Consider the following 26,476-nt stretch of genomic DNA (forward strand, 5'->3'; position numbering starts at 1 on the left):
ACCAGTAAAAAACATCAACCAAGCAAAAGAGGTCAAGTAAAAAAGACCCCATCGTCATCAGTCATGATCAATCCACTGCTAGATGAAGACCTGACTATCCCGTCACTGCAGTACCTTATGGTACCGCAATCCAACAATCCATATGTAGCTCCTGCAAGCGAGTTTATTTTATCGCTCCATCTCCACGGCGAACATCCACTTGGACGTGATCCCCTTCTCAAAAAACCCCACTCCTCGTGACCATCTAAGCGGGTGGCTCAGTAGCAGAGCGGGCAGCTCGCGGTCGAACCGTTGTCAGTTAAACTCCTGGTCGGAAAGTTGATTCAGCTCCTCATCCACTCTCTCTATGGTCGATACAATTAATCCCACCGCCCGCGATTGTCTGCTGACCAAGTGGCCCTTGAAAGAGCTTTGTCCAGTTCAACGGGCTTTGCTGTGGAAATAAACTTCTAACTTGGGGGGGGGGGGGGGGGGGAGTCAACAGCGGCTGTTCTTTGGACGACTCACCCTTGCCATAGCACCGTGGAATTTCCATCACATCACCAGCTCAGGGGCTGTGAACGGGAAATTAGCACCATTATTGCCTCAGTGCTCATTTGAGCAGGAGCTCTCTTTGGGTTGTTTGGCTATTGTGTCTCATTGCTGCTGCTGATGCCTGCTGCTCCCTGCTGCTCCCTGCTGCTGCTGCTGTCTCGATCACGGGCAGATCGTCTACAACTACGATGGCAGCAGGCAGGAGATGGTGCCCATGCCTGGCGTCCTCATCCACTGGCCCGGGGGCTACGTCCCCTCCGACCTGCTGCCCGACAACAAAGGTGGCACCTTTCTCCCAGACTCTGTACTGCGAAGGGCTCAAGTCAGATAAGTAGACAATGAAGAATAATCCCCGCCCTCTCCATACCCCGTTGTAATGGAGTAATGGTGCAGGCCACTAAACCGTCACGATTATTTTGCTGCTATAAATTTCCACATGACAAGCCACTTCGTTGAGCTATCGTTTGTGGCCAGGTCGTGTCTGAAAAATAAGCCATTTGCTCAGTGGCTTTCCTTTGTAAGATAACAAAAATTGTTTAGTTTTATTTGTATATTTGAAAGTAATTGTTTTATCTTTCCTATACTTTTAACTCCTATCGTGTTTTGTATTGTTGTAAGGTTCTGACCTGTCCCTACTGGACAAAAAGAGCTTCATAGCTCATCGTATTCCTCCAGTGTCAATATTTGACTGATTATAATCAAACAGCACGGAAGAAATGTGCACACGAATCACTCGGCCTTTGTGCATTAAGCAGAAAACCATCAGTACTTCCTGGAGAACTGCATGGTAGTCCTCTAGATGATGGCCTATGAGCAGACATTGTGTTTTTCACGTTTTAATCCAAAAAGTGTGACCTGTTTGTTAGATGCCCGTTGTAATCTCGACAGTTTGGGAATTGGCGTCTGTGTCTAGGTGGCAATAATTGATTTGCACTGAGATCCTGGACCGGTTTTGTGTCGAACTTCATGACAGGACACTGGACAGTTTTCATCAGCCTAGTGTCGACTGAGAAATATGACGTCCAGGTTTGGTCTACAGTCGGAAGGGTGGTAGCCCTGACTATGCCAGCCATCAGATTGGGCGCCACGTTGGTGAGATGTTAACTACCTCACTTGGTATACAGGAGGTCGTGCGTTCGATCCCGACCCTGACGTCTGTATATTTGTAGTTTGCATGTTCTCCCCGTGGTCGCTTGGATTTTTCTCCAGGTCCTCCGGTTTTTCCCTCCACATTTAGAAACATGTGTTTCAGAGTATTTGGCTGCAATCAAATTTAAACATAATGAGTCACTTCGTTGGGCTATCAAAAGTGGCCAGGTGACTTCTGAAAAATAGTTATGAAGCTCAGTGGGCCTCACCTGGTCAACATTTTTAGTTTCTTTTTTTTTGTAACTCAGCTCTCCGTCGACAGCGTTCCTGAAGAGATGGACTTGCCCCCCCCACACACACCACTTTCACTAACCTGTAATGACCAGCATGGTGAAGTAAAGTCACACAGCCCCCCAGTGACTGACGTGGCTCGCGGGGGAGGCCTTCGCTCAGAAGTGGAGTCACAAAACTTTAACATTCTCCCAAGGACCGAAGTGTAGGGTTCGTTTACAAATCTTACTGCGCTGACACAAATTAATCCTATTGTGCCGCTAGTTTTGTGCCCTCCCGTAGTACGTCAACAATGAGAAGAATGCCCTCGCTTGGTGGGGATTGAGCCATTGGAGTCTTGTGTTTGTGTTGCGTTTTATTGAGGTGGCCCATCTCCCTCCCTTGCAGTCATAACCATGGTGCAGCAGCTGCTGATTGTGGTGAGCCTCCTGGTGCTGGTGGTGCTTGCGACATTCTTCTTGATTTACCGGTGAGTGCTGCCGATATTATAGCATCCTGGCAAGCCGAACAGGGTTGAGCTTGGTTATTTTAATTTATTATCAAAATATATAATTTTCTGAATCATCATCTTCTTCTTCTTACATTTGTTTGACCCCTTATGAGCAACTACAGGCGGTCTCTGGTTTAGAACAGTTTGACTTACGACAATCCACATTTACGACATTTATATAATTGCCACCATGGGTCGATTATCAACGCAGAAACTTGATTTACGACGCACCTTTCAACATGACTCCGAATGCATTTGAACAGTCGGTCTGGTTTCTGACATGACTTGGCATGGAGCTTTGTTATTCTAGAGTGTTTTTTTAGATGATTTATACCTATTGAGCCTTAAATCTTGACTTAAAGCTTTCGTGACTGCAGGATTTCATATTCTTTGGGTCTTTTGGTAATGTCACGTAGATAGAAAAATAATAATAAAAAACATTAAAATATCACGACGTTTCAATCGCAACACAAGCAATCGTCATCAGGTGAAAAAATATAGCGGGAGAGCTGCTAAGGCAGGATGTTATATAGGTTTGAGATGGGTGTAGCCCAAGGGTAGGTGGGTGTGGCTAGAGATGGAATTTGCATGTAAATGTAAGATCGGAGAGCGGATATACCTCCACGACTACGAACCTGTGAAGGTGGCCATTGTATTGTGAGAGATTAGCATGTCAATCTGTTCATGTAAGATTAGCATGTCAATGTGTAGTAGAGTTCACGACTCTTGGACGCCGGAGTTGGAGGCACACGGGTTTATTCACACAGCACGGTTGTGGCATACAACACTAGAGGGGGTATCGGCCCCCTCACCCGGCTAGCTGGGGATACACGCGCTAGCTACTCCTAGCCTGCCTCCTAGTCCTCCACTAACGGGCTAGGGGAGGCTATCTGGCCCGACACTGGTAAGTCGGGCCCAGTACCCTGAGTCCCAGACCAGCTCTGACAGGAGCACTGGCTCTGGATCTCGGGACCACGCCGCTGGCTCGGTCCTGTTCGGCCCTGATAAGGACGGCGAACCAGGGGAGTCCAGGGCTCTAGCTAAGACGTCTTCAGTCTTCACTGGTTAGCTTAACAGGAGCCCCGAGCCCTCCGATACATCATCTTTTATACCCAACCCCCCGCTGAGGGGTGGGGCCCCGGGGGATCATAACTCCGAATCAGCCCCCCCCCAGGGTGCCTGGCGCGGACGTCGTAGAGAGCACCTCCCCGTGCACTCACATAGCCCCGCCCACTGTGTTTGTTTGCCATAAGCTGCCATGCATAACGGGCTCTCTCTCTAACACCCCTACAAATGTAAGAAAACCACCGCAACGGTGGCTGTGTTAATGAGACATTTTGCCTGTTAATGTAAAGACATTTAACCTGGTAATGTAACTCAGAGAGTCGGAAATAACTACTAACATCAGCAGGAAGGATGGAAACATCACAGCCAGTTATGACTTAAACTGATTAATAACATCCTTCCAATGATTGCTCACTTTGTACCCATCTTCTCGGTTGAAATTGTGTCTGTGTTTATATATCTGGATGGCTTCATGAACAAATCTTTGTTGATAGCCAGTAGGTTTGCAGAGTACCTTCGTCTTGGAAAAATCTATTTTGTGTGTGCCCACAGCGTTAAAACAATGATCAGCCACGGTCGAGGTATTGGTCCTACCGTGTTTCAGATCTACCTTATGTTCACGAACAAGGTCCGAGACACGTCGCTTAGTTTCCCCAATGTAACTACTGCCGCAGACACAGCTTAGTTTGTAGACACCGGGGTATTGCATGTCAGGGATCACATCCTTCACAGATGGGATCAGATCACGAATTTTATGTACTGTGTTAAATCGAACCTGGATCTTGTGTTTGCTCATGATTTTGGAAATATTTTTGGTAACTCCTGCTATGTATCGCAAGGTGATGGTTTAGATTTGGTCCTCAGATGGTTCTTTCCCAACGGTTGGGGTGATAGCTTTACCGATTGTGTAGTTCAAGTATCCATTCATCTTGAGGGCTTGGTGTACGTGCTCCAGTTCACTGGCTAGGTGGTGATGGTCGGAAATACAACGAGCTCTATGGTGTCGAGTTTTGATGAGGGAATTCTTCTATTGAGCCTTGTTAAATATGGTCGATAAATGGGAAAACATCGGCAAGTGATGTCTCTACTGTTTCTTCGTCAATGGGAAAATGGGGTCCGATTTACATCTACCAAGTTTCCGGGAACGCATTGCCACGTCGTAAACAGCGGGAAACCGCCCGTCATTTTAGATTCAGTTGGAAGCGAAGCATCTGTCGAGACTCAATTCGTTTTCGAGAGCCTCTGCAGGAGTTGAATGTCAATTGTGCTTTGCGACGTCGCTTTGCCAGGAAGCTGAAGGTGGAGAAGGAGCTGGCGAGCATGCTGTGGCGGCTTCAGTGGGAGGACATCCACTTCAGCAAGCTCGAGAAGAGCAGGCGCACGGCCGGCAGTCGACTCACGCTCTCCATGGTGAGCACCACCGTCACTGCCACCATCACCGCCGCAACCGCCACCGCCATCGACGGGGGGTGGTGACGCGGCCCGACCTTAGCGCGTTCGCCGCTTTCTGCAGAGGTTTGCAGTTCCGATTCGGCAGGCTGCCCTGGTTAATACTGCGGTCGTGTGTATGAAGCGGGGAAACTACGCGCCATCAGCTTCGCTCTCAATGGAACGTTAAAGATTCCATGACGTTGTTTGAAGCGGGTAGGAGGCCATTGTGTGCGGTCCAAAATGTTGCACAAATTCACAAAAATGACTCGTGGGTGATAGCTGCAATCATCACCCTCCAATAGCCGACTCACGCCCGCTCGCAGGCCAGCCGCCAAGTCACCATGTGCCGCACAGGGGCAGCTGCCACTAGGGGTGCCCTTAGAACGTTTGAGATGAGATGTGCTTTTTAGTTTGCTGAGGCATTTTAAGCAATGCCATATAAATGCAAAAATTTACGATTATTATCGTCCTTTTTCCAAATATTTTAATGACAATTTTCCAACAAAGTGTTGAAAGTGTCCACACATCAGCCCTGTCCATTCATAATGGGAGGGCTCCTTAACACTTTCGGTAGCCAGGGGCTGAGCGATCTCTCCCTGCTACGCAGAACAAGTCCAACACGTCTCCCATCACAACCGAATTCCTCTCCGGGCCGTGTGATGTGTTGTCGTTTGTATTGATTGCTGTTGTGACTTGTTCACCCGCCCTCATGGTGATATTTACACACATGATAAGCCACTTCGTACATGATAAGCCACTTCGTTGAGCTTTCATTTGTGATGTGTTGTTGTTTGTATTGATTGCTGTTGTGACTTGTTCACCCGCCCTCATGGTGATATTTACACACATGATAAGCCACTTTGTACATGATAAGCCACTTCGTTGAGCTTTCATTTGTGATGTGTTGTTTTTTGTATTGACTGCTGTTGTAACTTGTTCACCCGCCCTCATGGTGATATTTACACACATGATAAGCCACTTCGTACATGATAAGCAACTTCGTTGAGCTTTCATTTGTCGCTTCTGAAAAACAAATCTAATAACTTAGTGGGCTTTACCTGATAAGATAAAAAAAATAGTTTAGTTTTAATTGTATATATTTTGTAAATTTGATTTGCTTACCTTTCCTATACTTTGCACTCTGATCGTGTTTTTTATTGTTTGTTGTTATGATTTGACCTGTCCCAACTGGACATCTGTGAAAAAGAGCTTAATAGCTCATCAAATTCCTGCTCCAGTCCAAATCAAGATTTAGATTCTGATCTGTGCATTGTTGCCTTGCTGACAGCACCACTGTCGGCTCGCAGATAGTGAGAGCCTTGAGCAACGCGCACCGAGGCTCTTCTCCTGCCCTGCACACTCTCATTCTGAAGGGCTCTCTGCGTCACGAATCAAGACAAAGCGTGCATCACCCCCCCTCCCCCCGCGTTGGTGAATGACCCGTGAAAGCAGATGTCACAGAACTACTTCCAAAATAACTTGAAGCGATTTTTTGTTGTCCTTCCTTCACACCTCTGATTAGCACGGTTGGCTACGTATGGCACGAAAGAAGTTCAACGTACATACATACTGGACATCTTTGCAAAAGAGCTTCATAGCGCATTGGATTCCTCCAATATAAATAAATAGTCTCACTGACAAATGAGCTCAGATGTCAGAATCAGAATTTTTTATTTAGACCAGAGGAATCCGTTGAGCTACGCAGCACTTTTTTGCTAATGTCCACTATTTATGTAGTTCACTCACGCTGAGGCCCCGCTTTCCTGGCTGCATGTCTCTCCGTTGTGGCAAAAAGTCGTCGCGTGCCAGATAGTGCTTTGTCGTTTTACATAACTTGGCTCTTGTCGTCGGTTATTGCCCCGATGTACTGACGTGTACGATGTGACCTCGTGCTTATGGTTTGTCTCCCTCTCTCTCTCTCCTCTCCCAGCATGGCTCCAGCTACAACTCCTTCATGACCCTGCAGGGAAAGAAACAATTCTTTGTACAGACAGCATATTACAAGGTGCCGGTCAAATGATTAACTTTTACGTATGGTACTGCGGTAGCGAGATGTTAACTCCCTCACCTGGTATACAGGAGGTCATGGGTTCGATCTCGACCCTGACACGTGCTGTATATTTGGAGTTGAGCTATTGTTTGTGAAATTGAGCCATATAGCTCAGTGGCCCTTACCTAGTAAAATAAAAATTGTTTAGATTTTTTGTTAAAATGGATTGTGCTGTTGATGTGAATATATAACTAAATAGATAACTAAATTATGACTGTAAAACACGAGTCTCCAAGTAAAGCATTTTGTTGGATCGGGAACAGCTGCAGAGTAGACCGGAAACAGCCTCTTGTCCTTGAAGTATAATTTTCTACAACAGAGATGTCACCTCTGATATGAAGGCCAGAGTAGAAAAGGTCAGAGGTCAGAGTAGCGTTTCAATAGCTGAACAACAGCTGGAAGTCAAATTCCGTCAGTAAATACCTTAAACTACGTTCCATGGCCACTGTGTGATCTCAAGAATCAATGTTTTCAGGAGGGTGCTGTGAGGTTTTCGCAGGAGGGGACGATGATTACTGCCTGTTTCCCAATTGAGAAATCATGGTTAAACATCGAAATAAAATATTTTTGTCAAGCAAAAAAAATGTATAGCTTCACGAACAGCCTGTGTCATTATAATAAAGTAAGACATTTGATTTACATCTCCCCCTTTTATGTCGTTTCACAAATGGGTCGTCACTTTATGAACACCACTACCTGATGAGCATTGCCTCAACCCACAGTCTCGTGGCTGACAGCATCGCCCGTCCTTTCTAGTATCCGTCGCCTTTCGGCCTTCACCTCCACCTAGATTCCAAGAACACAGGATGAGATGTTACTATCCTTTGTGCAAGCACTTCCACCTGTAAATCGCTTTGATTTACGTCGTTTCGATATTCGGCATCACACCTTTCAGAAATAAATTACCAACGCAACACGGGGTATTACTTTACTGTATAAAGATCCAACGGTCAAATGTTTATCAACAGATTAACTAAATGTTTAATGTATATCCTTGCCTGTTTCCATACTAGTGATTTTTACATTCACATCCATGTTGATGTTTCAGTTACTTAATTTTACTATGAATGGTTTTTAAAGGTTATTTGTCCAAGCCAATATTATTTCAGAAAATGTATTTCATATAATATTGACTTATATTAGCGCAAAGGTTTTGATTTATTGTGCAATGTTGTTTTTTCTCTGAATTCTATTTGGTTCGTTATTTTTTTGTACCTTTGGTCACCTGGATCACTCTTGCAAATGAGACCATCCTGCTCTCGAGTTCCCACATGGCTAAACGAAAGTAAAATGGAAACTTGAATATCAAGTTGAAGGGAAACATCCAACATCCACTAGGCACAGATGTCAAGATGGATCTATTTGCGCTATTACCACCGCACGGCCAATGATCTGGCTAAAAGTGTGTATCGTAAGACCCTCCACCACCTGACATAGTCAAGTACATACATTTGTCACTTATGCAAACGTTTAATGGGTACTACTATCATGGGTTAGTTGTTATCGTTCGGCTCACCCACCGGTGAGCTAAAGAGCCATTCTCACAGTTAGATTCTCCTTGATTAGCTACGTGACATTTTACTTGAAACGACGGCAAGCATCATTGGGAATTCCTGGACTTTTGGCTGTGGAAACTGACGTGTTAAGGCTTTCTACTGAAAACCGGGTGGCCAAGCAGTTCATGTTGGAGGGGGATGACCTAAAGGGGCACTTTCTTTCCCTAGCATCAGACACCAATGCCGTATGAGTACGTACATGTACGTCATCAGAACGGAACTAGAATTAAAATTAAAATAAAATACCTTTATCAGTATCGAGGCTCCCACAATGCCATGTGGGAGGCATGTGGCACAGTTTGGAGCCAGCTATGGTAGAGTGCAGTCGTGTCGCGACAGTTCTCTGCGGTGGGTACAGTAGAAAGTCTTTAAAAACAGCTGCGCCACGCCTCTCTACATACAATTAACGCCAACTGCTGGTGTGTTCAGCAGTGAACGAAACTTGCCCTGAAACTTGCAGTTGTCTCGGAACAGGATAGGGTTAATATTGACATGAAGCACCTTGCCCAGAATAAACGAAAGTGGGAACAACTCAGCCCGGCTCCTGCTCCTCTCGGATGGGGAGGGGGCCAGTGGACCTGTCATGTGGGGGGGTGGGGGGGGCACCGCAACAGTGATTCACCACTACGGGAAGTCAACTTGGGTGGGGGGCTCAATGGACACATGGTGGTGCAGCCCCCCCCAGCCATCCCCGAAGGCCCGGTGAGCCGTGACTCTGCCTCACGTGCCTCCTGACACAGCACAGGGCCACTAGGGTTGAGCAATGTTGTCCTGAATAGCGGCGTAGTGTAATTGACAAAGGGAAATAAATGATTACTATTATAATATATGGCTTACACAGACATACACACACACGGTTACATATATATTTTATGAAGTTTAAAATGACTATGTCTGTGTGTATGAATTGCTTACAGGGCAATATTGTGGCAATTAAGCGGGTGCCAAAGAAACGCATCGAGCTAACCCGCCAGGTCCTGTTTGAGATGAAGCACGTAAGTAACAGACGAAGGAATGGCGTGCGCACACACAGCTCAAAGCTACCCCCCCCCCGTATAGCCACAGTAGACTCTTGAGGCAAGTGCTGTTTGCGAGTAGCACCTATGAAGGCCAGCATGGCAGCACATGAGTAGGTGGGTGGCCAGCACCACTCACGGCCGTCTTTGTGTCCACACTCGGGTCGCCGGGTTCGAAGCAGCGTGCTAACCGTTGCGCCATGTCCAACACAAAGACAAAGATACCCCGTATAGCCTTAACATACTGTTGGGGCAACCTGCACCATTCCCAGCACAACAACAACTGCCATTCGCCACTAAATGTCTGTGACGTCACCACGGCGCTTGTGCCAGGCTATGTGCACTTTAAGGCCATGTGAAGTGTCGAATGCCCACTGACAGGAGGTCACAGGACAGACCCAGGTGCCATGGGTGGACTGACTGAGATGACCGGCAGATGCACCACCTGTGCCACCTACTGTGCCAACTTGCTGTGTTTAGCCACCTGGCGCTCCCAACAAAGACAAAGATCCCCCGTATAGCCTTAACAGACTGTAGGGGCAAGTGCTGTTAGCGAGCACCTATGAAGGCCGGTAATGTACACGAGGGGGTGGGTGGCCAGCACCACGCCCGACCGCCTTTGTCTCCCCAGTGGCGATGTTTACACACCACACCAGGTACTCATTTGCGGCAGAGTGGACATAGAGGAGGCCCAGGACCGGTTCAGATAATCATCACTGGTGTTGTTTTTAGTGTTTAGTTTGTTGTCCTTCACTCGCATCTCCGGTTAGTGCAGTTGACTACGGACGGTGTGAAAGAACACACGCACTTGCATAGTAAGAACGTGGGGGGGGGGGGGAAGGGACGAAGGGTGGGAATCCCAAAGTTGAGCGGTGCCAGTGAAGGAGCAGAAAGAAGCAACGTGTTGCAAGCAGAGGGCCCAGGGATTTCAGAGCGAGCCGACGTTCACACGCCATTGGGAAACGTCCTGGGGAGTTAACGTCTGGCACAAACCGTGCTTACACACTTGGCAAGTGGCCAGGAATAATTATTTATTTAACAAAACTATATATTCTTGGTTCTTTCGGTAAAGTCACGTAAAAGGGAAATAATAAAATAATAAAAATAAACATAATACAATTATTCTCACGACGTTTCGGCCACAATGCAAACAGCCGTCCTCAAGGACACAATACAACACACAATATTCATTCGGAGCTCTCGTGACTGCAGGAATTACTTTTTGGTTCTTTCGGTAAAGTCACGAAGAAAGAACATACATTAAATAATAGAATACAACGTTTCGATTGCAACACAAGCAATCATCATCAGGTACGAATGAATGAGGAAAAAAACTAGTAAACTTAGAAATATAATGCAACACAACACAGATAACAGTCAACACCCTACCTGGTTGATTAGGTTCTTCCAAAGAGTGCTAAATTTGAGAGCGAGACAAAACACAGACACGGAGACACACAGACAGACACACAAGCAGAGAGAGATAACACAGAGACACACAGAGAGAGACACACAAATAGGCACACAGAGAAACAACGCCTCTGTGTCGAGGTCTTAAATAGACAGAGAGGGAGGCACAGAGAGAGGGGGGGGGGTAAAGAAATGAGCATGTCAATGAGAGATTTGGAGCTTTCGTGACTGCAGGAAATACTAGAGAGACAACATAGAGACACAGAGAAAACAAACTTAGTAAAACAAACTTAGTAAAATTTGGGAAAGTAATGCAATGCACAAAATGTTATCCCACGTCCAACCACATATCTGGGTATGAGTGAATTCAAAGTGCACAGACCATCGCTAATTTTGGGTAGATATAGGTTAGCCATATGTCCACGAAATCGCACAAACAGAACTCGCAGGAGGTACAGATGAGTGTCCTGATGAAACGCATCGAGTCAGCCCCACATCATGAATTTGAATAAACAGATCGAAGTGACCCATTGAGACTTCAAAAATTGGTATTTAGTTTATATTTACCAGAGAGTAGATTGAATGCTATGTTATCATTGTAAGGACTGTATTTAATGGAAAGTTTCTAGATGCACCACTTTTAGGGTGTCCTATGGATAGACTCGTCTCCGCCAGAGAGATGTAGAATTTCCATCACTGGCTCAGGGCCACTCATCTGAGCAAGAACTCACTGTGAATATTAGTAACAACAATTCATAAATAGCGCTGTTGTGGGGAATATAAATTGCAACGTAAATAAGCAGACCATGTCTCCTCCATAGATTCGGCTCTCTACATAAAAAATAAAATTATTTCTGGCACAACGCACTTGCCGACATTGCCTTGTGGGAGGCAAATAATGTCAGCAGCGTTCATTCAAATAAACACAACTCTTGGCTGATTTCGCCATATGTTGAACTTCTTTCACACCGTGCATAGCCAACCGTGATAATCGGAGGTGTGGGGGAAGGACAACAAACTAAACACGAAAAGTAGTTTTCAATCATTAGCAGAGTCACGCTGGTTTGAATAAATGCTGGCGAATTGACGGTCTAAAAGGCAAGGACCCTCGATTCACGTCATGGGTTCTAGTTCGACGCAACATTATGCAGTGATGACACATAACCGAAAATACATTTTCGTGCTGAGTATTCGTCGTATCGTTCGGCTGTTGACATTTTGGCCTGGGAGGTTACTTCATTTGTGGAAACTGCCCCTTGTCTGTGCAGATGAGGGACGTGCAAAACGACCACCTGACCAGGTTCGTGGGAGCCTGCATCGACCCACCCAACATCTGCATCGTCACCGAGTACTGTCCCCGAGGCAGCCTGAAGGTCAGTCGTGTCAAGCTGTGAGCATCCGTGCCGGAAAGAGGCCTCACCCTCTCCCTCCACTTCGCTCCCTCCCTCCGATATAAACAGCTATGAATCAAGTGGCTGCTTTCGATGCTACATGCTTCAGGGTAAAACTCTGGAGTCTAATTTGCTGCAATGCTGAATGCTTTGTTTTTTGTCCGATGTCGCGTAGCTCCATTATATGTGTCTATTAAAATGTGTGTGTAATTTTGCTTGAAAATTTTGTGCGGGGATCGGCACTGCGCTGCATATACAGAAAACCATGTTCGATTAAATGAGTACATAGCGGTGTGTAAACTTCAGCACTGGGGAGACAAAGGTGGCCTGGCATCATCCTGGCCACCCCACCTCATCTTGCATCTTTCCCTCATGTCCTGTGGAGTTTACATAGGGAATATTTGTCTTGTGTGTGTACTCTATATAAATATATGGATACTTGTATTTAATTGTTTTCCTCTGTAATACATTTTATTGATTAACATGGGCTCTGAAAAAAAGAGCTCCGTTAGTGTGTGGTCTTAAGAAAATGTGACTCATGTTCTATTTTGGCTGCTTGAATAACGCAATTGCTACGTCGCCCGTTTAAGCAGTGAAAACAAACTAAAATGGGCCACCTGCATTGAATGATAAAATAAGTGCCACTAAGTATTCTCTCCAGGTGCCATGAGCGATTACATTGTTGACAAAATCTTAGACATACCTGATTGTTTTGCTTTATGTTTACATTTTTATTTTGGCTTTTTTAGGAACGAAACAAACTAAAGCCGGCACGATTCAGACGTTGCATGCAGCATATGGCCCGGCACGATTTAAAATAGTTAATGACTTACGTCGTCGGTGTTAGCATCCTTCGAACGGCGGGCACATTTGTTCACGACTTGACACGCTCCATTTTTCCGGAGGTCTCAAATGATGGGCTGCTTCTGGTTTGGAAGTAATTGCATAAGTCGTAACAGTACACTGGATCGTCGCATAATGATGGGATGAAATTGCACAGCCTGCATCAGTATATAATTTGTCCACGATGGGAGCTCTTAACAATATAATTGCTTCCTCATGGTGGTGGTGGTGGCTTAACGCAGACTGGCTTGGATTTGGCAGTAAATATGATCATAATTAATAAAGCATTGTGCATGAATCCCCATTATATATATGTAATAAACGACTGGACCACGATGTCTGGCTCAGTGTCCTTTATTATTCGGTTCGTGCTGTACACCCACACGGCTGTCTTTACTCTGTAGCTTCTCCACGGTGCTGACTCCAATGTCGGCCCGATCCCCAACAGCAGCTCCGCTGCTGTTTCTCTCACACAGCCCCCCTTGGCTGTACTCTCTGCTGCTCTTCTCCCTCCGCAGCTCTCACAGCTTCTTGCTCTCTCTCTCTCCCTCCGCAGCTCCTCCTGGCAGCCACACCGCTGCCTCTATCAAGCAGCCCCCTCTCTCTCTCTCTCCGCAGCTCCTCCTGGCAGCCACACCGCTGCCTCTAACTCGCAGCCCTCCTGGCTGTCTCCTCCCCAGCTGCACACCACTCCGCAGCTTGCTCTTATCTTCGGGGTTGGCTCCCGATCGCCGTCGGCGCCCCCCCTTCTCCACACTTGCCCGCGTGGCCTCACTCTTTTCCGCTCACACCCCGACTGACTTCCCCTTCCGGTTTACCCGCTTAAAGCCCCGAACCTTACCCCCACGTCACATGACTCCACCCCCCGTGACGTCACCTCCGGAAGGTCGCTTACGCCCGCATTACACCACCCTCCCCCGTAGAAAAATCCCAGCCGACCTCGGCTGACCAATAGCAAATCGTAATGCGGCGAACCGAGCTTCCCCCCCTAAAGGACACTAAGCATATAATGTAACAGCAAGAACAACAACAACGCAATCAACATCAACGATCGTACAAAAGCATGCAATAAATACAACTGTAAGAAGAAAATAACAAGACAACAACACTCAACGAAACGTAAGCGATTTGGAACGTGTGCGGGTCGCCGGCCCGTCCCGGACGGTCGGCGGCCCACTCGCAGAACGGGAACGCGATGAAAGTCGAGGAACGACAGGGGGTAATCCCCCTGTCGCAGCTGGAAGTCCACCGCCGTCCCGTGTCTCTAAAGAGTTAGTCTTGGGCTTGTCCTGTGACCGTGCCCGCAGCTGGGTCGGAAGGGCTGCAGGGCTCGAAGGTCCCGCAGACCTGGCAGGCGTCCTCCGAGCAGGGCCCCTCGTCCCCCGCAATGTCACGGCCGGCCTGTCTGGAACAGGTACGACAGGCGCTCTAGCAAAATCAATGGACGCAGGCAGGGGAGAGTCAGCAGCAACAGACCCCGGCAAGGCAACATTGGGGGATGACGCATCATGTAAGGGAGCAACATATGGTTTCAAGCGCGACGTATGCACAACCCAGCGACGAGACCCAATCTGGACGCGTGCTGTCTGTGGGTTGGGAACCGCAATGAGGCGTACGGGACCATGCCAGGGTTTGTGCAATTTCGGCGAGGTCCCCGGACGTACCTGTGGACAATGAAGCCAGGCTAGGTCCCCAACCTTCCAAGGGCACTCCCCCTCAGACCGTCGCGCATATCGCTCGTTCCGGGCCTGGGCTTTGGCCGTAGCCACGCGGGCATTCTCCCGCGCCTCCGTGACTCGGCGAACCGTGTCCTGAATGTATTCAGGAAGTGGTTTCCGAGGTCCCTTCACCCCAGTTCCCAATTGCACATCCACCGGCGGCACGTTTTCCCGACCATACATAAGGTAAAACGGCGAATATCCCGTAGCCGCATGAGGCGTCATCCTGTACGCCGAAAGCACCCCGGGGATGTGCAGATCCCAATCTGATTGTTGTTCACTCACGGTATGGCAAAGCATGGCAGACAATGTCCTGTTCAGCCGTTCAACCATACCATCCGTCTGCGGATGGTATGGGGATGTCCGTACTTTCTTAGTCCCAAGGCCCGCGCACACTTCCGCCAATAATTTAGAAGAGAAATTCCTGCCCTGGTCCGTGAGGAGTCTCTCAGGCGCCCCCTTATCCATAATATACCCAAACAAAAAGGCGTCGGTAATGGCCGCGGCCGACTGATCAGGCAACGGCCAGGCCATCGGCCAACGGGAGAGGTACTCAACCCCTACCAGCAAATATTTATTACCCCTCGCCGATGGTGGAAAAGGTCCCAATATGTCCAGTGCCACCAATTCATTGACTCGAGACACCTGAATCGACTGGAGAGGCGGCACGTAAGGATGTTTCGGCGGCTTACGTTGTGCACACGCAGGGCACGCGCGCACGTGCCCTACGACATCTGTCGCCATGCCGTGCCAAAAATAATGACGTTGCAACGTCAACAAGGTCTTCTGCACCCCTAAATGTAAGAGAGTGTCACAATGGAGGGTTCTAATCAACTCGAACCGCAAGGACGTTGGTACCACCAGGCGCCAACGTTCCTGGAACCCCTCCCGCCACATAAGCAGACCATCTCGGAGAGCGGTTTGCGGCCCCACAGCCGTACTCGGACTCCCATTGTCCTTAGCAGACCGCTTCCGCAAGGACACCAATGACTCATCCATCATCTGTTCCCGGATCCAGACAGACCGCGGCAGATTCAAAACCCCGTCAGCCGGTCCCGGTTCCATCGGAGTGTCCGACTTCTCGACGGCCAACGTGAGCGGCTGAGGGGGGTTTGGAATCGGCGAACACCTATGCGTCCCCGACTCACATTTACAAGGGGCGCGCCGCGGTAATCTGGAAAGTGCGTCAGCGTTCGCATGGCGCACACCCTTCCGATGTTGAATTTGGAAGGAAAATTCCTGTAGCGTGTCCAACCAACGTGCCAACTGTCCGGATGGCTGGTCAATTTTAAGGGCATATTGCAAGGCCGCATGATCCGTACGCACAATAAAAGAACGACCGTAGAGGTATGGTCGAAATTGCCGTAGGAAAAAAACAACCGCCAATAGTTCTCTGCGAGTGACACAGTAGCGGGTTTCCGCAGGAGACAAGACTCGGCTACCATACGCCACGACACGCTCTACACCCCCTTTAGACTGTGATAACACCGCCCCAATACCTGTGTCACTCGCGTCCGTATCAAGAATGAATGGGTGATCGAAATCGGGATAATCCAATGTTGGGGCCGTGGCCAATAGATCACGCAGACTCCGAAAGGCCGCCTCCTCCGGCTGTCCCCAACCAAACTTCCGTCCTTTACCCGTAAGGAGATGCAAAGGCCTCGCAATCGTCGCAAAACCCGGCACGAATCTTCGGTAATACGAGGCAAATCCCAAAAACCGCCGAACATCCCCCACGGTGGCCGGAGTCGGCCAATCCCGGACGCACGCCGTCTTTTCCGGATCCGTGGACACTCCCTCAGCGCTCACAATGTGCCCCAAATAGCGGACGGACCGTTGCAGTAGGTGACATTTCTTTAGTTTGAATTTCAATTTGGCAGAACGCATCCTCGTGAACACTGTCTCCAGCCGCGTCAAATGTTCATCGAATGTGCGGCTGAAGACAATGATATCGTCCAAATATATAAGACATGTCTCCCACTGCAACCCCGTCAAAACGAGCTCCATCAATCTTTGAAATGTAGCAGGGGCCGCATTCAATCCCATCGGGAGACAGTTGAATTGAAATAACCCCTGCGGCGTACGGAAAGCGGTTTTCTCCCGTGAGGACTCGTCAAGGGGAAGCTGCCAAAATCCCGAAGAGAGGTTCAGTGTGGAAAAGAACTTAGCCCCCGACAATGCGTCGAGGGAGTCATCCATACGCGGCAGGGGGTACGCATCTGCCACCGATATCTTATTCAATTTGCGGAAATCAACACAAAATCGCAATTTGCCATCCTTCTTCTTAACCAAGACGACTGGAGCGCCCCATGGGCTGTTAGATGGCGATATAATGTCCGCAGCCAACATGTCTTCCACTGCCCCCCGTACGTGTTCTCGCTCCGCAGGACTCATCCGATGCGAATTTAATCGAATAGGGGCAGCATCGCCCGTCTCAATGTGATGGTAAAGCAAGGAAGTGCGGCCCAAATCCAAATCATCGGAGCTGAACACATCGGAATATGTCAACAACAATTTACGCAGCGCACCACGTTGCTCCATGGACAGGGAAGAATTTTCGTCACATAATTGAGCAACCCAACGATCATCCGAACTCCTTGGCTCGGAAACCCCAGCAACAACTCCCCGGCTATGTGGACAATCATGGGTCGCAAACGCCGTAGTGGCATGTGCCACAACCGTACCGGCCGAGACACGGACGTTTTCTCCCCCCGCATTAAGCACCTGTAAAAACGGTAATTGATCCGGCCGGACGATGGTCTGTGCCCCCACTAACGCCAACCCGGTTGTTATCGTGGCGGACGGTGACAACAAGACCCCTACTGCTCCTAGCCGATCAGGCAGGGGCTTCCGATACCGCAAGGGTATAAGCATCTGTGTACCAGGTGGAATGTCCACAGATGCGACGGACAGCGCCTGCACTTGTACGGCCGAAGCAGGTCGCCCCCAGGGCGACGGCAGAAACGAGATTTGACGGCCCCCCGGCAGTTCAATACAATTCTCATTGATTTTGATCAAAATGGGCATCTTAGCCAAAAAATCGGTGCCTAACAAACAAGGAACCGCCAAAGATCTCGATATCAACACAACACCCGAGGCCGACACATCCCCAATAGATATCTTAGCATCCACCTGACCCACGATGCCCATGCTACCCCCGTTCGCAGCGACGCACGACCCATAAACCGGACGCACAGCCCCCGACGGAATGCCCAACAGATGGAAAATGACATCCGATATAATAGTCGCAGACGCCCCCGAGTCGACCAAAATGCGCACGTCCACACCTTGTATGGACCCCGGTACAGTGGACGAACCCGTAGCGGCCGCGACAACTCTCCGTGCCAATTTGCGCCACTGCGTAACTGAATGACAAGGCCCCGTCGATGGCCTTTCTTTAACAACAACAATAGGATCGCGCAACACAGGTGGTGGGTGAGGTGGAAAGCCTTGCCGAGTGTCTGGTGCGTGCCGACATGCCTGTTTCGGAGGATCTTTAGCCGACTTGACCGGTGCCGAGGCCTCCTGCTGCGGCGGAGCCGGGAAGCGGGCCCAGCAGTCTCTGGCGTAGTGGCCCCTACGCCCGCAGCGGAAACATTCGGCCTCGTTGCGCCGAAGCGCAGGCCTCGCCTCCTGACGGCCCCGTTCTGGTAGCATCGCGCGCGGTCTCGGCCCGCCGCGTCCCGTCCATGGAGCGGAGGCGGCCGTCAGTTGTTGAGGGCCCCGGTCATCCGGAACATAGACGGCCTGCGCAGGGTCCCACCCCAGCGCATCCCCTTCTTTGACGGGCCCCCCCGTCCACGCCGTCACTTGTTTCCAGCGACGGAGGTTGAATTGCGCATCGAGACACTTAGCAGCCATCCGGGAAGTTAGCTTCTCATGCCCACACACAGGCATGGGGATCCCTAGATCCCGAGACAACTCCAACATTTTCCCTAATATGAGAGGCTCAAGCAGGTCCTGTGGCGTCTCAGGATAAGCTGCCATGGCCAGCTCCAGCACCGCACCCCTGAACGCCACGGGCGACTCCTCTGGTGCTCGTTGTCGTTGAGCGAATCGCCGATGCGCATCATCTGGTGGCTCATAAGCATCGGCCATTTCTTGAAAAACACCACATAAAGTTGCCTTCTTATCGGTCGCTATGGAACGGAAGAATCGGACAGATTCGTCGTCCAGAAGAGTCGGCAACACCTCCAAAGCCTCCGCATCGGTCCATCTTGCTGTGCGTACCGCCGCCAAGAAGCGGCAGGCGAACGCGCTCCAGTCCCCACCGACGGAAAATTCTTTAACTGTTGTAAGGTGGCGACTCCGACTCCTCTTCCCGCCGTCTTCCAATGGTGGTGGTTGTGATGGCAAATTCAAAATGGCGTCGGCCCGCGGCGTGGCCAAGATGGCGGTTTGGCGCCACGGAGCGCGCAAAATGGCGGCCTCTTGCCGCGTGGGCAATGGCGGCGGCAGGACAGGCAACGTGGCGGCCCGCGGAGCACCACTTGCATCATCCATCGTCCCAGGCGCGACGAGATGGCATAGATGCGCCAGGACGTCCTGAAGTGCCTCCAGTTGTACCGCCATCGCTTGCCATCGTTGATCCGCGTCTGATGATGTCGACGGACCCGCCACCGCGCCAACATCCTCCACACCCGTTCCCGTGGTCGCCTCAGCCTGGCTCTCCTCCACCACCCCAACAGGATCCGTGGTTGGAGGGAGTTCGTCGTCGTCGGACGAAGAAGCCGATGCAGGCGCCGGATTAACTTTCTTCCTCACTTGTTTCGACATGCCGTTGCACTTCCGACACCAGTGTAATAAACGACTGGACCACGATGTCTGGCTCAGTGTCCTTTATTATTCGGTTCGTGCTGTACACCCACACGGCTGTCTTTACTCTGTAGCTTCTCCACGGTGCTGACTCCAATGTCGGCCCGATCCCCAACAGCAGCTCCGCTGCTGTTTCTCTCACACAGCCCCCCTTGGCTGTACTCTCTGCTGCTCTTCTCCCTCCGCAGCTCTCACAGCTTCTTGCTCTCTCTCTCTCCCTCCGCAGCTCCTCCTGGCAGCCACACCGCTGCCTCTATCAAGCAGCCCCCTCTCTCTCTCTCTCCGCAGCTCCTCCTGGCAGCCACACCGCTGCCTCTAACTCGCAGCCCTCCTGGCTGTCTCCTCCCCAGCTGCACACCACTCCGCAGCTTGCTCTTATCTTCGGGGTTGGCTCCCGATCGCCGTCGGCGCCCCCCCTTCTCCACACTTGCCCGCGTGGCCTCACTCTTTTCCGCTCACACCCCGACTGACTTCCCCTTCCGGTTTACCCGCTTAAAGCCCCGAACCTTACCCCCACGTCACATGACTCCACCCCCCGTGACGTCACCTCCGGAAGGTCGCTTACGCCCGCATTACATATACATGCAAGTAGAAAATTCCATTGTCAATTCGGAATGCATTTTAAGCTTCTTGTAAATTATAAAAATACATATTTAGGAAAATTAAAGCATGTACCTGGTTTTTCTTTATTTATATATATATATTTTAAACTCGTGAGCTCATAATGCATTTTAACCTTTATGTATTTTTTTCCCAACTATTTTTTCAGGATATTTTGGAAAACGAAAGCATAAACCTGGATTGGATGTTTCGTTTCTCACTCATCAACGACATCGTCAAGGTGAATACCACTGTCAGGAGCACGCTATTGAGTGCTTAAGGTCCATCGGCCCTCAGTAAAATGGATTTAAATTTAATGGCAGCTTCCGACTTTTGTCTGCGACGGGCGCAGCAGTGGATCGATTGGGAGAGATACGTGTGGAATTCCTAAACTCCAGCAAACTATTTTTTATTCTACCAAGTAAGGCCCAATGAGCTATAAAGATAGCTCTTTTTCAGAAGCGACCTGGCCACAAATGATCGCTCAACGAAGTGGCTCATAGTGTGGAAATGTATAGTAGACAAATACTTTAAAGACATGTTGTTTCTAAATGTGGAGGGAAAATCCGGAGGGGACCTGGAAAAAATCCATGTGACCACGGGGAGAGAGAGACACACAAACTCCAAATATACAGCAGGCGTCAGGGTTGGGATCGAGCCCACGACCTCCTGGATAGCAGGCGAGGTCGTTAACATCTTACAACCGTGATGATAATGAGAAAGAGACACACAAACTCCAAATATACAGCAGGCATCAGGGTTGGGATAGAGCCCACGACCTCCTGGATACCAGGCGAGGTAGTTAACATCTTACAACCGTGGTGTCCCCTTACACAAGGAGCCAGGGAGAGGGACGCGTGGATAGGAGGACACGCGCAGGTTAATGACATCATTCAGACCTTTTTCGATTTAAAGCTTTCGTGACTGCAGGGGTTCATATTCTTGGTTCTTTCGGTAAAGTCACGTGACTTTTTCTTCTTCTTGGTTCTTTTGGTAAAGTCACGTAGAAGGGAAGTAATAAAATAATAAAAATAAAACATAACAAAACAACTCTCACGACGTTTCGGCCACAACGCCAGCAGCCGTCCTCAGGTGAAACCAGGTCTGTCGAGGCGACAGCGTCTGAATGAAACAGCACACGTGCTTGGAGCATATATATAAGCTGGGTTGGAGGGGGGGGGGAAAGGGCGCCTTGACAAAATAATTTGCATATAAAGAGGAATTCAGCATATTTATGGGACAAGCAGGTATGTGATTAGTACTATTTATGTCCGTGCATTATGCAGGTTAGCAGCATCCAATGGAGGGGATATGGAAAATGCGGGTATGTGATTAGTACTACTTATGCCCGTGCATTATGCAGGATTAGCAGCATCCAACTTTACCGAAGGAACCAAGAATATCATTCAGACCGTTAAGGAAAGTGAGTGGGGCTTGGGCGATGCCTGTTGTGGGCTAGAAGGGGACGACGGCTGACGGTCAAGAATAATAGCGGAGGGGCAGCCAAGGGATAGGGATAGAACGAGCCACGAGAGGACATGCTCCGAGGAGATGGAGCCTTGCAATCGGCTCTCATGTCGGGCAGGTCCTGGGTGGTTTGTTGCATCATGAAATCACGAGAGGTCATGGCCGGCTTGGGGGAGGCCTTCATCCCGCAGTGTATTGATCATGGCTGACAATGATGATATTGATCAGTAAAAATTCAATGACAAAACATTTAACAGAATCAGAATTTGTATTTATTTTAGAGAGGTGGAGGTAAAACGATGTAATAAATTAATATTCATAATTTCAACCCTTTATCAACCAATATTTTCAGCCTTTCCATGCTGTGTCGGTGGTTGGGGGTTGTTTGGCCATACTTCACCATGTTGGTCATTGTCGGTTTGGTGAAGTGGGGGAGCCCAGGGTTGCCTGAGATTTCACTCGTTGCTAACGACCGGCCATGGCTGGGAATCGGTCTCAGGTCGCTGGGCTCAGAAATAATGTACCATATTTCGATTTAAAGCTTTCGTGACTGCAGGGATTCATCTTCTTGGTTCTTTCGGTAAAGTCACGTAGAAGAATTATCTTATTATGTTTTATTTTAATTATTTTATTACTTCCCTTCTACGTGACTTTACCGAAAGAACCAAGAAAATGTACCATATGTTGAACTTCTGTTGCACCATACGTAGCCAACCGTGCTCATCGGAGGTGCAGAAATGTTCATCGCGTGACAGTAAGACAGTGATGCTTTAAATTCTCACAGCTAGACTTTAGCCAAAGTTAAGTGGAAATGCAAATGTAACATTATTTTGTGTAGCCAGTCACTGGCAACTGGGCCAAAAACTTCAAATCGCTCGCTGCTGTAGATGACCCTGGTTTCATCATCAGGATCCCTGTGGTGCCAGCTAAGCTGTCTGTCTCCTGAGCCACTGGGAAGCTCTTTGGCCTGGACGTTACAAAACCATGGACGAGTTTTGGAGAGAGCAGTGGTGTAGCAGCTAGCGCGCTTGCAAGCGTCGCTACAAGTCGTGTCTCCAAGCACGGTGTGTGTTGTGTCTTTCTTCCCATCCCGGCAGGGCATGGCCTACCTCCACGCCAGCGTCATCGGTTCGCACGGCGCGCTCAAGTCATCCAACTGCGTGGTGGACAGTCGCTTTGTCCTCAAGATCACCGACTATGGCCTGGCCACCCTCCGCTCTGACCCAGAGGCGGCGGAGGGCACCATGCTCTTCGCAAGTAAGTGGTGGTAATCACAGGTGGGAGGATGGTGTGTGGCTCTGGCTGACGGTGGCTAAGCCTCCTCAAACCTCACACTCAGGTTTTATTACTTCAGCTGATGAGGCCCCAATGAGCTCAGTAGCTCTGTTGCAAGGACAACTACAAACGAGGACGGTCAGCAGTGGTGGCAGTTCCAGGCCACTGCAGTTACACAGAGTTGCATAGAGAGCCATAGAGTTTCACAGAGATCCATAGGGTTGCATATAGATCCACAGAGTTACATAGAGAGCCATAGATCACAGCCCAAGACTGCAGTGGTTAGTTACAGGACACTGCAGTTACACAGAGTTGCATGAGATCCATCGGGTACACAGAGACCAATATAGAGCTACATATAAACCAACTAGCTGTACTACCTGGCATCGCCCGGGACTTGGATTCACCACACCCGGCCGCCTTTGTCTCCCCAGTGGAAATGTTCACACACCACAGCAGTTACTCGTTTGAGGCTGAGTCGACCTAGGGGAGGCCCAGGACCGGTTCAAATAATCGTCACCGGTGGTGGCCGTGAGCGGGAATCGAACTCGGGTCGCCGGGTTCGTAGCGCAGCGCGCTAACCACTACACTACAATGCATTACGCTTCCACATGCGCGGGTCACGTGACAGATGGTACGTCACAGCTCACTTGCCGTGCAAAAAACATATGCATTATTGATCTCCCCCCCCCCCCCCCCAAAAAAAGTGTATTTTTCTCATTTTTGCATGGTGTACAGTCTGGAAAGTTCCCACATGGCAAATTTGCAGTTTGTTGCATGTCGGGTTGTACGCTAAACATTTTGAACAGACACACATATTCACAACTTTGCCTTTTATATATATGGAGATAGACCACAGCCCAGGACCGTCGGCAGTGTCGGCAGTTACAGCCGCTGATTCAGCTGTGCTTGGCAGCGAACAGACCCCAAACGTTGAGTCAAGAAGCTTACAGTGCCGGCCAAAATGTCTCAAAGTCAAATAATCGAGATCCAGGTACTGAGAATGAGAATTCTGATACCAGTGGCCCACCACCACCACCTCCACAGTGTTGGCGGCACGAATCGAACCGACATTCCAGAGAGTGCCAGGGGCTCGCTAGTGTGTCGCCTCCGATCATTTGGAAACACTTTGTTACGTGCCGTTGAAGATTGCTCGGGTGTTGACATTGACATAAAAAACTACTTTAAGTGCGTAAGGAAAACGTTGCCAATGTTTCGTCGACACGGTCCAAACTGCCATCCATTTATAATTTTGTTAATTTTATTAGACAACAGCCCGGAACAGAACGCGAGCAAGAATAAGGAAGGGGGGTACAACATTTTTGTGGGCAGAAGACCGATCACAGAGCTTACGGGTTGCGGGAAAGGGGGGATAATGGGCTCACTGCCCCACTTATGTCGGGTGCCTCGGTGGCGAGATAGTTAACTAAATAAATATTTAACTATCTCGAAATAAATATTTCAACGTAGTTAACTATCTCGCCACCGAGGCACCCTTGATGCCTGTATATTTGTTAAGGCACTGTATAAATTATTTTAAGATAATATATGTGGAGTTTGCATAGTCTTCCCATGGTCGTATGGATTTGTCTCCAGGTCCTCTGGTTTTGCCCTCCAAATTTAGGGTCATGCATTTTGAGTCTGGCTGCTATAAATTTCCACTTGATAAGCCACTTCATTGAGCTATTATTTGTGGCCAGGTCGCTTCTGAAAAATAGTTATATAGCTCAGTGAGCCTTACCTGGGTAAATAAAAAATAAAGTTTATTTTAGTTTTATGTAGGAACTTTTTTTTACAGCGAAGGGAAGGTCCAATAATGATTATTGAATAATGGACGATACCTTTATGGAAAAGCCATTATATTTTCAAGTGCCTGATGCATACAGGAGTGTTTTATGGTTGACGTGCGAGAGCATTATCGCTGAGCTGCAGCAGCACCGCCCGCCCTACCCGGCGGCCGTGAGCGAAATATTTGTGGTTAATAGATACGCGACTGTAAATCGCGATGTGCTTTTCCACCGTAAAATAATAAAACATAAATCTTCTATTATTGCTTAACTCGAGACAGGCACGACAACGCTGAAATATTTATTTTCGTAAGTTTATAATGTTTGACTACCACTTGTTTGCTTAAATAATAATGCACAAATGGGAGTGGGGAATTTTTCTTTTTTAATTGTCCTTAAAACTGTGCCTCCCAGCCTGGTTCAAATGATGTATTTCAGACTTGTAAGCAATCCTGGACACCGCAGAGGTGTTTCGGCCTACAGCATCAGGCCTATGTGTCCAGAAAAATAATATCAATTGGCATCCTAATGCCATTAAACCTGTAGGAAACAACGAGTCAAGTGCAGGGGAACAGCTCATTACACACAAAGTGTTATCCAGAAATTAACCATAATACCTTTCTAGTCTCTTAAAGGAGCATACACCATCACGCAAATTCCGGCCATCCTCACAGCAGCTTTTGGCGAACCATCAAACAAATATGGTCACCGCATCGCACGCTTTCAGATGTACTTCTGCGGCATTCTGGAATGCTCTTCCTGCGGATATTAGGAAGCCACTGGAGCTTTGCGCTTTCAAATCTAAATTGAAAACTAATTTCTTTGGAAATGCTTTTTGTGTTTAGTTTACTGTCCTTCCCCCTCACCTCCAATAAGCACGGTTGGCTACATACGGTGCAAAAGAAGTGCAACATACACCTGCACTCCCTCCGACCCCGCCATCTGCTGATTTTTCCCTCAAATTAGGCCTCTGGAACTCTCATTCCGTGTGCAATAAATCTGCCTCCACCTTGGATGCTTTTCTCTCCCTTAAATTCACCGCCCTCGCTATCACAGAAACCTGGATCGCCCCATTAAACACCACCACCACCCCCGCCACCCTTTCATCCTCTGCCTCCTCCTTTCCCACACCCCTCTTTGGGTGGGCAAAGGTGGAGGCATATCCTTGCTCAATCCTCCATCCTGAATCCCTGCGCCTACACTCCCCTCTATCCTGTCCTTCCCTCATTTTAACACCAATTATCCTCCTTCTACTCCCCCCACTCTATCACCTTCCTCATTATCTATTGTCCCCCCAGTCCCTCTATCCTTGACCACCTCGACTGTCTTCTTTCCACTGTCCTCCCTCTCCCACACCCTTTTATTCTTCAAGGTGATTTAAGTCTGGATCTTAGTCTTCTCTAGATTGCCCCGACCCTCCTTCCCCTCACTAACTCCTTCGATCTCTATCTCCTTCCCTCGCCCCCTACTCACACCTCTGGCAGCACCCTCGACCTCATCTTTATATCAGATTGGTAGGCTTCCCCCATTGTATCCGACCCCACCCTCCATCGGACTACTTCCTCCTCTCTCTCACCATCACCTTACCCATTCCACCCCTTACCAGCCCCATCCTACCCCACCACTTTCTTTCCCACGATCTCCGCTC

General features: G+C 48.9%; 1 protein-coding gene and 1 long non-coding RNA gene across 2 annotated transcripts in view; one reads left to right on the top strand and one right to left on the bottom strand.

Annotated features, from left to right (window-relative positions):
* LOC144734908 (atrial natriuretic peptide receptor 1-like) overlaps positions 1-26,476 on the top strand; it is a 92,490-nt gene that overhangs the window by 42,383 nt on the left and 23,631 nt on the right. The window contains exons 6-13 of the mRNA XM_078617349.1: positions 707-815; positions 2,302-2,383; positions 4,759-4,879; positions 6,831-6,905; positions 9,424-9,501; positions 12,201-12,305; positions 20,469-20,540; positions 22,864-23,023. Coding sequence (XP_078473475.1) covers positions 707-815; positions 2,302-2,383; positions 4,759-4,879; positions 6,831-6,905; positions 9,424-9,501; positions 12,201-12,305; positions 20,469-20,540; positions 22,864-23,023 — 802 coding nt within the window. The remainder of the gene's footprint in view (positions 1-706; positions 816-2,301; positions 2,384-4,758; positions 4,880-6,830; positions 6,906-9,423; positions 9,502-12,200; positions 12,306-20,468; positions 20,541-22,863; positions 23,024-26,476) is intronic.
* On the bottom strand, positions 3,144-17,321 carry LOC144734909 (uncharacterized). Its single transcript, XR_013588568.1, has 2 exons — positions 13,157-17,321; positions 3,144-6,860 (listed from the first exon to the last, which is right to left on the bottom strand). It is a non-coding gene; the product is annotated as an uncharacterized LOC144734909 (long non-coding RNA).

This window comes from Lampetra planeri, chromosome 53, assembly GCF_965212315.1.
Source record: "Lampetra planeri chromosome 53, kcLamPlan1.2.h2, whole genome shotgun sequence".
Classification (NCBI taxonomy): Eukaryota; Metazoa; Chordata; class Hyperoartia; order Petromyzontiformes; family Petromyzontidae; genus Lampetra; species Lampetra planeri.